Raw genomic sequence first — 12,513 nt, forward strand, 5'->3', positions numbered from 1 at the left:
AAACCCAGATCAGGTTCACAGCTGTGCTTTATATGGAACAGAAACGCCATTGGATGGATCCAGTACTTTAATGGCGCTCCATAAAAACCTCTCCAGTATTTTGCTGTTTCAGTGGCTTCAGGCAGCGTATTACCCCCCTGCTAGTCTCTCAGCTTCCCCCTTACCTTTCTTGGAAAGGTAACAGCTCCACACCTCCTTACATGGAGACAGACTGCAGCTAAGCCTGCATGCATTCCACCAGCCTCTGCTGCCTGTCGCCTTATCGCTGGGTGCAAAAATAGCTTTACTAATCAACCAGGACGGTGGCAGTTGTACTGTAGCTCCGGTGCTCTGAGCTGGCTCACCCATCGTCTAGAGATGGGACCCAGCGGTAACATCTCACACCTATTCTAGCTGTCTGTAACGCTGCCAAGACGGCAAATGCATGGAGGCTTCTGCTTTATGAACAGCTAGAATTCCTCTCCAGCTGGTGGTTTATGAGTAAGAGAATTACAAAAATACTGGTGCTTTTAATCACAGAGCCCTGCCTGGGACTCCATAGGTCCCAGTCAGATTTTTCAGTGGAGAAAGGGTGGGGGTTTTAAACATGAACAAATCATGGCAGACTATTAAGCTGGCAGCCTGCCAGAGTCTTGCTGCTCACTTCCCTATACGTTAAAGACAATCAGGTGTGAAGACTCATTGGCAGCTGAAATGCCCCACATGATTATTCACTCACTGCTCTGCTAAGACAACCTGAGCCCTGCATGCTGTAACGAAATCTATGGGACGGAACACAGTGGGCAAGCCGCCTGTGATGGGAAAAAAGGAACGTCCTCCGTTATCCCAGGGGGGAGTGTGGGGTATGAGCTCTCGAGGTAATGCCGTTGCTCCCTGTGCTGCAAGGAGAGGCTACACAATTACTGACAACCGGTTGGGAGCAATTCGTAAGTGGGCAGCTTGGAAACCTGGCCCCACTACCAGCATGGCCATCTCAGTCGCTGTCCTGACGCGCGCCACCAGCCAGTGTCCGAGCATCATGCATCTTCCCACCCCGTTCCTCAAGGGGATAAAAGCCCTGGTCTCTACCCCACACGTAATCATTAGGCACGCTGACTGGATCGGCTGCTTGAGGCTTCCCAGCTAAGAGGCCTTAAGGCCTCTGGGCCACGCAACAAGAACAAAATAAAAACCCAGTTTATTATAAACCAGCAACATGCCCATGTAAGCTCCTGAGCTGGTCCGGTGGTCTAGGCACAGAAGTGGGAGACAAGCTCCTGGGTTCTACTCCCAGCTCTGCCACCGATTCCCTCTTGGGGCCTTGAGCAAGTCCCTTTGCCTTCCCCCTCTGTCAAAGGGGATAGTATTGCCCAGACTGAGGGCCATACAGAGCTCTGGAAGTGCTGAGAATCAGCACTGAAAAGGACACACAGGGTTTCCATTAGCTAGTCTTCCAGCCTCGATGTTGGTTTAATCCGGGATCCGCCTATGAACTTGCAATGCTTCCTGCTGACAAGGCATGAAGCCCGATCCCATGGGGCAGCGTCTCCTCCTGCGGAAGTTTGGTGCCGCACGCAGCACAGCCTCTCTGCCCAGCAGAGACAGGTTGACTTACACGTCCGTGAAGAGGGCGGGGGAGTCGGGGCGGTGCGACTGCACGTCCTGCATGGCGTTCCATTCGTTGACTGAAGACTGGTCGGAGTTGATGTGGCTCTCATAGTAACTGACCCACGTGAGGAAGAGGCTCCCTGGGTAGTAGTTGTGACTTCGGGCCACCTCGCAGGCCTTGTGTAAACTCTGCAGGGCAGACCTGGAAGAAGCCCCCACACATCAGCATGTCCCCCCGGTGACGAGGAACAAACCCCAGAGTCCCACCATTCCCATTCACTGCAGCTGGCTGGGCTATGGGGCAGCACATCCTGCCTCTGTCGGTCAGTCCCCAGGTCTGAACCTGGATGCAGTGGTACCCTCGGCCTACAGCTGCCTGGAAAGGTTACTGCTTAATGCAGTGCCTGACTGTAAAGTCAGCTCTGGACTCACACACACCGCAAAGGTCTGCAGTTCTGAGTCAAAAGAACCCGGTGATGCGGCAGCTCACGCTGAGTGCCCTTCGCAACACGTCACGGGAAACATTCTGAAACCTCGTACCGGCCTTTGGCGAGCCCCTCAGCCCTGCCTGTCATGCCACTCACTGCACACACGTGAGGCTACGTGCCCCTGGAGCTGAAGAAATGATCATATTGATGTTCCAGACTGCATTGTTTGCCACCAGTTATTGTACCCAGGCAGCACAGCTCCCTGTGTGTCTGAGCAAGGCACTGAGGCCATGTGCCTGGGTCTCGCAAGACATGGGGGAGACACAGCAGCGCCTGCTTTGTGAAAGCAGAAGCATCTAAAATGCCTTGGATAAAGGAGCACTGGGACAGATCACGGGGAGTCCTTACCACATTGCTTGAACGGACACTGGCTTGAACACATGGACCCTGTTGTCCGTTGATACGCTGAACCCTCTGGTGAAAGAAAAAAATTGACCCATTAAGAATGAGACACTTATCACAGAGTCTTTTTTCAGCCAACAACCATTGATTTGTAACCAGCCAGGACAGCAAAGGGATAATCCGAGGCACCGATTGGTTTGGCCAGTTTCAGCTAGAGGACTGATGCAATAGCATGGTACAGCTCTGGGCAGGCTCATTTTTAGTGGCTGCTGTTCAGTGACGAAGCCAGGACACTGGCTGAAATAAAGGCATTCGTCAGCCACAGAAACAGCAGTGCCCAGGTGAGCAGTTTACCCAGGCTACATTCAAGTTCAAAACCAGAAATGGAAACTACACAGTACAGCTGAGCGAGGCCAGCAAAGGTCACGCTCTGGGCAGTCCATACAGCTGGCACTGAGAGGAGTTTACAATCCAGGAGGACATCGGGCAATGAAGACATCACACTGATGTTTACGTTAGCAGAATATGGTTGTCCCTACAGGTGCTACACAGCCACACTTGATTGGATCCCTTTTCAGAAGCTTTCACCCCCGTCCCCTCCCCACATACAGAGCGAAACACATGCGCACACATGCGTAAGCTGCTGCCTAACTGCAAGGCAATTGGCTGCCGTCTCCCATGACTACTGTGATTTGAAGGACAGCCTGAACTGCCCATATTGACAAGAATTTGAATGCGATTCCACACAGTATCCTCTGTGTGCAGTATAATGAACAGAACATGCAAGCCCCCTGCTTCCCGGACACTTACCCGTCCCCATCCAAGTGAATAAGGGTATCGCTCCACAGGGGCAGCACCAAGCCCATTGTGCAAGTGCTACTGTAAGAAGAAACAGAAGGTCAGCCATTGTGCCACCCGCTTCCCCCAGCTACTCTGCAAATTGTACAGCAACGGTTGCAAACCCATTTGTATTGATCTGAAATACTGACCAGACCCCTCTCTAACCTGTGTCTTGTTCTCTACAGGTGTAGAAGTGCAAGCGGTGTTGGATATGGGCTGTTAACCAAAGCTGGGATCTGCTCGTCCCCCTGCAGCAAGCTTGTAATGTTCGTGTTTCCCAGGGTGAATTCTGAAGTGGCATCAGAGCAGCAGGCTCTATGCAGGAGGGCAGAGGCCAGGTCACCCAATTTTCAGTCAACTCAAGGTTCTTACACTTGAACGAAAGGAACCGTTCTGATTTCTTTCAGGTTTGCCAACACAAGTGGCTCATTTCTAGCTGCGACTTTGGAATCCAAGGTTCTGTTTTTATTGGTCATTCAGCCACAGCTGCTAGGAACTCAGGTGAGTGTAATTTAATGCTCCTCTGAATGACGGCAATGGGAAGGAAGGTATGGTAGGTTGTGCATCGCAGCACACCACCCCCATCTGCGGATTTCCCTTTGCCCCCACGGTGGCTAAGCTCAGGCTGCCACAAGAGACGCTTATGGGAAATGTCACTGTTCTTCCAATAGCTGCTATGTCTTTTCCCTCATTTGACTAGCATGCCACGTTTGGTCACATGGAAATGCTTTGTCCTCTCTGAAAGAAGAGGGAAACCCTGGGATAAAAGCAGAAAAAGTGATGGAAGAACTGACGGGGGGAAAAACTGTACATGTCAGGTTGCCAAGGGGAAAAGCCAAACCCAAATTAGGAGGAAATTGCTGGGTGCTCAAAGCAGGTGCTTTCAGGGAGCGTCAGATTCTATTGTCCGGCTCTCCAATTCTTCGCACTGGACTCAGTGTGCTGCCTAACACCCCACCTGGGTGACTGGAGCTAACAGACTCAGAATGGACTGCGAAAATGCACACCCACTGCACACACGCACACAGGAATGGCCGTAATGCCCGACCCCAGGAGACAGCCACAGCCAACTATTTCTGTTGACTAAACGAGATGAGCTCATGGAAAAATGAGTTTTTAAAAGGCGACCCAAGGTGGCCGGGGTATTTTTAGTGATACTTTTCCGCGAGCGTTTATCAGGGACCTTAGCAACAAGTCTGTATCGAGTTATAAATAGCAAGTGGGCTGGAGGGAGGGGGGGAGAAGAGGAGAGCATGACAGTCTAGAACCCAAGTAACTAGCACAAAGCTCAGAAAGCCTGCACAGCATTTATCTGAGCGTTTGAGACTCGGTGTGAGGGAGCCCTCACTTATCTGCATTCCAGGGGGCAGCACTGGTATGCCAGACCCAAGAGCAAATTCCCAGCTCACAGAATTCTGTGCAAGAACAACTTGTTTGTAAGTTGTGCAAGAACGTAATAATTGTGTTAGTGCACCCATGATTTTCAACCCCGCTGCACACGGCACCAGCTGCGCACGGGCCCCAGTTCTTTTGTCCCAGTTGCTTCTGAGCCAAGCTTCCCAAGCACTGCTACAAATTAAGCACAGTGGCTGCTGGGATATCTAAATGACAACCAGGAAGGCACTTTCAAAGGCGAACGGTTTCAGCCAGCCATGTGATGGCCATGTAACAACCCTGGAGGAATATTTCTGACATGCATCGCACATAACTTTAAGGTTGGTAACATTCATTCTCAAACTGCGGCTCTATTCAGATGTTCTGGGGCTGGTGCATACTCGCTGTTTCTCAAGGTAACTTCACAGGAAATTAACAGGAGGGCGCAGGACCTGGGTTCCTTTTCTCCCCCTTCTTAGCTAAGACCCAGATGGGTTTGTGATGCTTTAGGGTGCATGTCCTCCCACCCCACCCCACGCCTTACAAGAGCCCAGAGTCCTATTTTAAGAAGTCTCTAGGAAGTCTCTGCCCTACAGCAGCCGGCAGGCCTCTCCACGGCTTCTGGATACACAGACAGCAAAGATGACTTAGTGGCCACGTTTTGCGACCCTTTGGAGAGGTCACCACAATTTACATAAATACCGTGAAAGCACAACACCATGCGGACACACAAACAGCTGGAGAGCGCACGCACTGCATAACCTCTGCCACCAGAGCGCCTGGCATTTCCTTCGGGCCCTGTGTGTCCCCACCACAACTGAGCCCCCTCCAGGCCTCAGCCAGGGGCTGCGCATCTGACTGCTCCCCCTGACCGGGGAAAGGCATCTATTGTTACAGTTTTTTATTGTATAGACTCTAGGAAAATCAGACAAGCCGGCTCCAGCGTTTTTGCCGCCCCAAGCGGCAGGGAAAAAAAAAAAAAAGAGCCACGATCGGCGGCACTTCTACCGCTGCCGCCGCTTCATTCTTTAGCGGCAATTCAGCGGCTGGTCCTTCCCTCCGAGAGGGATTGAGGGACCTGCTGCTGAATTGCCGCTGAAGAGCCGGACGTGCCGCCCCAAGCACCGGCTTGCTGCGCTGGTGCCTGGAGCCGGCCCTAGGACAAGCAGGGCTTTACGGCTTGCCGCTTACTGCTTTCAAAACTCCTGCATCCGCATGGGAGATTAGGGACTTCCAAATGCTGCCCATCCTCTGTCCCTCCAAACTCTGTGCTGCTTCCCTACATCCCAAGTCCCACAGCCTAAGGTTTGCGTTTCAGAGATGCACCAAGCCTCCAGGCTCCCCACCCCTCTATCAAGATATTAGAAGGCAATTTGGGGACTGGAGAGGCGAGTCTAGAGGCTGAAGCAGTCTGCCTAGATACCTGTCATTGGAAGAGAAATCCATTCCTAGGACAATGCTTTCCTCAGTGTCTTGTCTGCCATTGGTTGAAACGACCACCATGTATCTAGTGCGGTTCTGGTACGTACTTTCCAGTCTTACTGCCTAAGGGTCAAGGAGACAAAAAAAAAAAAAGGTCAGCAGCAAAGCCCAGGAACATACAGTTGTGACTTACAAAGCATCATTCCATGCTGATGTTAGGCCCAACCAGGCATTTTGCACCAGCGCAGAAGGCCACAGCCTCTACGCTGGGTACACAGTACTGCCGCCAATACAGAAATCAGCATCATTCTCTCAGCTCTCTCACGGACACCAGGAGTTGCTCCTTACATCCACCAAGCACTTGCCTGCAGACGTGCCCTGTTCAACCAGGTTGCATTCAAACACTCTTGCCATCAGTACCTGGGGAGAGCTGCCACAGTCCTCTGGGCAAGTTGGCATAGGTAGTCCTAGGAGGTGCTGCGTGCTCTGAACCCGATGGGCACAGGGGGGGCTCAGCGCCACCCAGAAGTTACGTAGCACCTCAGAGATGGGTCCTTCCCTGCAGCTATCCACACTGAATTATGGTAGCTCTTTAAATGATTGACTGACTAGTTGATTCTCTCCCCCCAAAACCAAGCACAGCTGATGACACTCAGGCAGCAGCCTTCCGGCGTGCTTTGAACAAGAGCTGACCGCAAGAGAGGCAAGTCAGCAAGATCCAGGAAGGCTGCATCACAGAGCCCGGTATATTTACAAGAAGCCAAGAGGAACTACATTCAAATGACCTGAGCAAGTCTTCGTAAGATCAGAAGTTGATTAGCTGTGGCGTGCCAAGGGGACGGCACACAGACAGAGTGCATTTGGCTAGGCCAGGTTTGCCCATATGGATCTGTGGCAGGCAGTTCCTTTTGCTTTTAGTGCTTTTGGGCTCAGTCCCAAGACATCTGCAGTTATTTTAGTCACAGAAACCCAATTAAAGATAAACTGGGAGGCCATTAGGGAGCTGTCTTAATGATGATCTGTTGGGTCGTGTCTAATGTAGCCCAGAGTCCGAGTGTTTACATTCGCATTGTTACACGGCTTCCTGAACTTCTCAAAAAGAAGAACAGGAGTACTTGTGGCACCTTAGAAACTAACAAATTTATTAGAGCATAAGCTTTCGTGGACTACAGCCCACTTCTTCGGATGCATACAGAACAGACTAACACGGCTGCTACTCTGAAACCTGAACTTCTCAGTGAGCCATGGGGAGCCAATGAGGATGAGAAAAGCCTTGTCTACATGAGCAGCATCAGGGAAGCCTCCCAGTGTTGTAGCAGGAGCAACAGCCAGCACAGAGGAGCGACTGGCATTTCAGCCACCACTAGACCAGACCTATCCAACACTGCAGCAGACTAGAACCACGACAAGGCACCTGGCTTGCAGCGTGATGGGGTGCTGGCAGACTGGAAGACACACTGCATGGTGGGAGAGGTGCCCTCACCCCACTCTGCTCAGGAATCACCACGCCAGAGACAGCCTGATTTGCCTTCTCATTCCTTGCTCCAGTGAGGAGGAGGGACATGAGTTTGCATTTCTGCAGGCCAGCCCTTCCAGACGGGATCACTGCCAAAGGGGCGACTTCTAGCACGAGCAGCTGACACCAGATCGCAGAGGAAACGGCTGCGCCTGACCCCAAAGAGCAGAGGACAATCGGGGTCTTGGCGGTTCAATTTTTCCACCCACATTAGGACACAAACTCCAGAGGATAAAACTAAGAGAGCGAGCAAGCAGTGAGCAGCACAACCACCACCCTGCGCCCAGGGACCTGTCCCAGGCTCCAGAGGCCTGTCTGCAGCCAGAGGATTAGTGTAATCTAATTTACTTCACAAAACCAATCTAGGTACTGGAATTAGCGGCGTGGTTTTAATGTAAGACCCTTTAGAGCAGGGTTGCCCAAGCAGGTGTCAAAGGTCACCAAGCATGGCCTCAAGTCACTGAGACAGGACTTTCATAGGAATGATTAAGAGAAACTGACTTTTTAGGATCAGCCTTTAATACCTCCGTGCCCGCTGAGAACCACCAGGGGTGCAGCCGAGGCAATGCGTTTCGCTAAATTGACCAGAATGATCAATCAGCTCTGCACTTCTAAACCAGGTGACACCAGAGGATCTCAAAGCAATTCACAAACAATTAGAGTCTCAACGTGCCTGCGAGGGAGCTGCAATTCCCAGTCCCCTCCTCCAAACCGGGATCTCATGCTCTACCAATGGCAGTGATGAAGCACAACAGAATCAGCTGCAATAATTACTACCCACCCAAATGACACGGCTGTCCTAGCAATGGGGGGTTACGCAGAGTCACTGGGACAACACCAGCCGATCCAGGCGAGAGAACGTTCTCTTCTCAAATTAAGAAACTTACCTACGTACTGGTAATATAAAATCTATTGCAACTATTCCTGTAACCGGGGTCTGTCTATAGACCACGTGTTGGGATTACAACACAGCTTTGCCCTCAGCTGCAAGCTTGTTTTGACCACAAATGACATCATGCAGTATTTAGCAACCCACATGGAAGCAGATTATGCAGGTCCAAAGCCGATACAGAGGTCTTACCCATCACCTAGATGGGGAGTACAGCAATGCCTACAACAGGACCGTGAGAATTTATAAGCTGGAAATTTGGTTTGGATACAGAACAAGAATATTTTTTAAGTTTAAAAGCCAGCTGCCCAATTTCTACATTCTTCCGCATTCCAGAAGGTTCTTGTACAACTTAACCCATTGCCTTCCTGCTACTGGTCTTACACTGGTCCATTAAAGGGCCCAATCCTGCTCCCCTTGAAGTCCCTGAGAAGTCTGCCAATTGCTCCAACAGGAACAAACGCAGACTCTTCCGCTGTCCTCTAAAAAGTGACACTCACCCTCCAAAGAGCAGCTGCCAACACACAAGAAGAGAGGTGGGTTTTTATGCGGTTTACACTACAAGTCTCAGCTGAACGTATTATTTTAAATGAGTCTCTTGCAGCTCTGTGCACCCTTCATTTGTGAGGAATCAATTCAATTCAGACGGACTTCTGACCTCAGCCTCGTGCAAGACACTAGCATTCGCACTGAACGCCACACAAAAGGCTGCGTCTCTCTTAGGCCTTGGCTACACTCGCGGATTCACAGCGCTGCCGCGGCAGCGCTGTGAAGCGCGAGTAGTCGCGCCGCCAGCGCTGTGAGAGCTCTCTTGCAGTGCTGCAGGCGCTGATTACACTGGCACTTCACAGCGCTGCATTCGCTGCGCTCAGGGGAGGGGGGGTGTTTTTTCACACCCCTGAGCACTGCAAGTGCAGCGCTGTGAATTGCCAGTGTAGCCAAGGCCTTAGCCTACACAGTCCTTATTCAGCTGTTAACAGGGCAAACTGGTCTCACAAGGCATAGCGCAGCCAGCAATACTGCTGAATAACGCAGCCTCAAACATTCGGACTTTGGGCCCCAATCTGCGAGGTGCCAAGAGCCCCCTGGAATGTGAGTGCTCTGCACGCTCATGGCCTTCTGCATCAGGCCTCGGGCTTGTCTGGGCTGGGTTATTCCACGTGCAATGGCAAAGCTCTCGCCAGCCTCCTTTTTAAACAGCACGTCTTTACAGTAACATCAGCTGCTTTCCTCTTCTGTGTGTAAGGAAGATCCGGGTACAGGGAAAGCCAGGAGGAAAGTGCAAACTAGCAGTGCCGGAACGTCTCTTCTGGTGCTTGCCTAGGCCTGGTGAGGTATAAACTGCTGTGGCAGATTCAAGAGATGAATCCAGACAACACAAGAGAGCCCATCAATGCTAATGGAGGACAAGAGAGCCAATGAAGATCTTCGAAATGTTTAGATACTGCCAGTGCCTCCGGCCAGCACTCCTCTCTGTTTCTGGAGGCTTCCAGGACAAAGTAACTGTAATGCCACCACTTCATTCCATAGCATCTTTCACGGGAGGATCTCCATGTGCTAACTAACCAATAAGTCTTTGCTCATAACACCACAGCAAAATAGGCATAAGCCATACAGGGATTACTTCTCCCACTAAGGGAATGTGGGGTAGTACATGGCATAACACCATGCGATGATGTAGAAAGGGAAGATGAGAACCCAAATGACTCTACAGGGGGAGTATTTCAGGTAGGCTGGATACAATCAGTAGGGCTCTGTGTCTGTCACGGAGGTTGCAGAAGTCACAGATTCTGTGACTTTCCATGACCTCCGTGACTTCTGCAGCGGCCGGTGTGGCTGGCTCCAGGGCAAGCCGCTCGGGCAGCCCCACAGCCAACCACACCAGCTGCTGCTGGAGCAGTCCTGGGGACCGCCTGAACAATGGCCCATGGCAGCGGTCCCAGGACGGCTGGAGCAGCCGCTGTTGGCAGGCCCTTGCAACTGGTGCCTCTGGCCCCCTCAGCAGCACCCCCCCCCGGGCACCCCCTCAGCAATGACACCCCCTCCCCCCAAAGATGTAGTCAGGGGTATTTATAGTACAAGTCATGGACAGATCATGGGCTGTGAATTTTGGTTTATTGCCCATGATTTTTATTAAAAATACCCTTGACTAAACTGTATCCTTAATAATCAACAATTTAGAATTCAACCAAGACACCAGGGTAATGTTCTTAATTCTTACGACAATTGCTATGGGATCTTTCATGACCACAGGTGCTCAGGACATGAGTCACCAAACGCACGCAGAACCCTTGAGTCAAAACATTGTCCAACTTCTTGCCTCACTGGACAAATCAGTGAGCAAGCTGCACCTTTTTCTTGTGAACGTCTGGGCTGTAAACAAGTTTCTGGATTTCGATAGCAAAGCCATTTACATGGATACGTACCACAGCTTTCATTGGTCACTCTGCAGCACCTCTCAATGGGACCTAGCCACACATTAACAATCGCAGATTATTTATCATAAATCAAACAGCCAACCTACCAGTCGAATGTTGTCTTCTGGGCGGAGCAGGATGAACATGGCCTGCAGGTGCTGCTGGAGATCCCCTGAAGGAGAGAGGGAAAGGTGAGGACGCACATAAACACCTTTAGTCACGTCCTACCTCCTGGCATCCCAAACATCCCCTGGGCAGGTGCGGTCCTGGCTGCCGCCAGCTCCACCTGTATCTGCGCCAAAGTGACTAGCGTCTCTCTGTGTCGTCAGCTCTTTGCTCTGTGCCATTACCAGGCTCTCTGGGCAGACAGGACTTGCACTCTCTGGATAATGTTTGTCCCTCGAAGACCTGTTCCAGAAACCTCTGAACACTATGTCTTAGCCCCATTCTGGTCTTGTGTCCCCCACATCTGGGTTGTCCCATTTACTTCACCCAGCTCAGTGATTGCACTCTGGCTCAGGTACCCCCATGACGTACAATCCACTCTGTTCTTAGAGCAACGCTGTCCCATTTTGGTTTATGTGCCACCCCCAGCTGCCTGCCAAGGATATCGGGAGAGCCATTAACGTTAGCAGGAAATGCGAGCTACAGGTTTACTGGTGGCACTGAGAAAGGATGCAGGTGCTATCCCAGCTGCTCAATACATTAGAAGCTTGTTAATAAGAAAGGGAGTGGAGCAGCACACATTCCCAAGCCAGCAGGCATTCACAAACCAAACCCAGATTAATTCCTGGCCTAAATCTATTCCCTTTGCACCTCCTTGGAGTGAGAATTTGCAGCAGTGCTGCTGCTCAGGACATGGAGAAAGAGGGATGCGTCTCCAGCATGCACTTCACTCTATGAAATGTCAGTGAGCAACACAGCCTCCAGCAAGAGCCCCTCTCCGCACCAGCCACCTGGAAAAGTCACTTGCAACCCCAGGTGGCAGCTACCACAGAGGAGCGGAGGTCCATTCTTCCACCCTCTCCTGTCTCATGCAGATGGAAAGCTCAGACTAGTTAACCGGCTCCTTAGGGAAGGACAAAGGTTTCAGTGGAGCAAGTGATCAGCACTATAAAGTCTTGTGGACAGTAAAAGTTATGGAAACCTTAGTCCAGCGCCTCCTAGTGACAGCATATTGCACTGCCATGCAGGGAATCTGGGCCCCCAGGTTTCCAAGAAGGCGGGGGCTGGGAGAACTGGGGAAATATTGCACCTGGTCCTTGGGCAAGTACCTTACACTGCTCTGGAACGGCTCCCCATCGCCCGCAGTGCTGAAGCGACCTAGTGGCAGCATCTGGCCCCCTCCACCAGACGGGACTTGAATACAAGGCTTTGTGGGGGTGGGGAGACACAGGAAGGGGGCAAACAGGAAGGGGGAGCTTGGAGCTTGCTCCCACCTTACAAATTTCAGCATCTGCAGAGTTGGTCCAAGAGCCTGTCCTAGGACAGCGTTTCACTGGGGCCTCAGCTGGGCAGGAGAAACTAGGAGACTGTCACTGGAAATGCTGAGTGACTGCTACAGGCAGACAGCCCTGGACACAGAGAACAGGGTGAAACTGGCTCATCAATGGGATACACACAACTCTCTGCATCTTC

General features: G+C 51.5%; 1 protein-coding gene across 4 annotated transcripts in view; it reads right to left on the minus strand.

The window, feature by feature from the left end:
- The window catches only part of SSH2 (slingshot protein phosphatase 2), a 141,302-nt gene that overhangs the window by 22,462 nt on the left and 106,327 nt on the right, over positions 1-12,513 (minus strand). For all 4 annotated transcript variants that reach the window (XM_054008399.1, XM_054008400.1, XM_054008398.1 and 1 more), the window contains 5 exons: positions 10,983-11,047; positions 6,055-6,176; positions 3,228-3,296; positions 2,424-2,489; positions 1,595-1,789 (listed from right to left, as the gene is read on the minus strand). In XM_054008399.1, the coding sequence (XP_053864374.1) occupies positions 1,595-1,789; positions 2,424-2,489; positions 3,228-3,296; positions 6,055-6,176; positions 10,983-11,047 (517 nt within the window). The remainder of the gene's footprint in view (positions 1-1,594; positions 1,790-2,423; positions 2,490-3,227; positions 3,297-6,054; positions 6,177-10,982; positions 11,048-12,513) is intronic.

Source organism: Malaclemys terrapin, chromosome 18 (genome assembly GCF_027887155.1).
Source record: "Malaclemys terrapin pileata isolate rMalTer1 chromosome 18, rMalTer1.hap1, whole genome shotgun sequence".
Lineage (NCBI taxonomy): Eukaryota > Metazoa > Chordata > Testudines > Emydidae > Malaclemys > Malaclemys terrapin.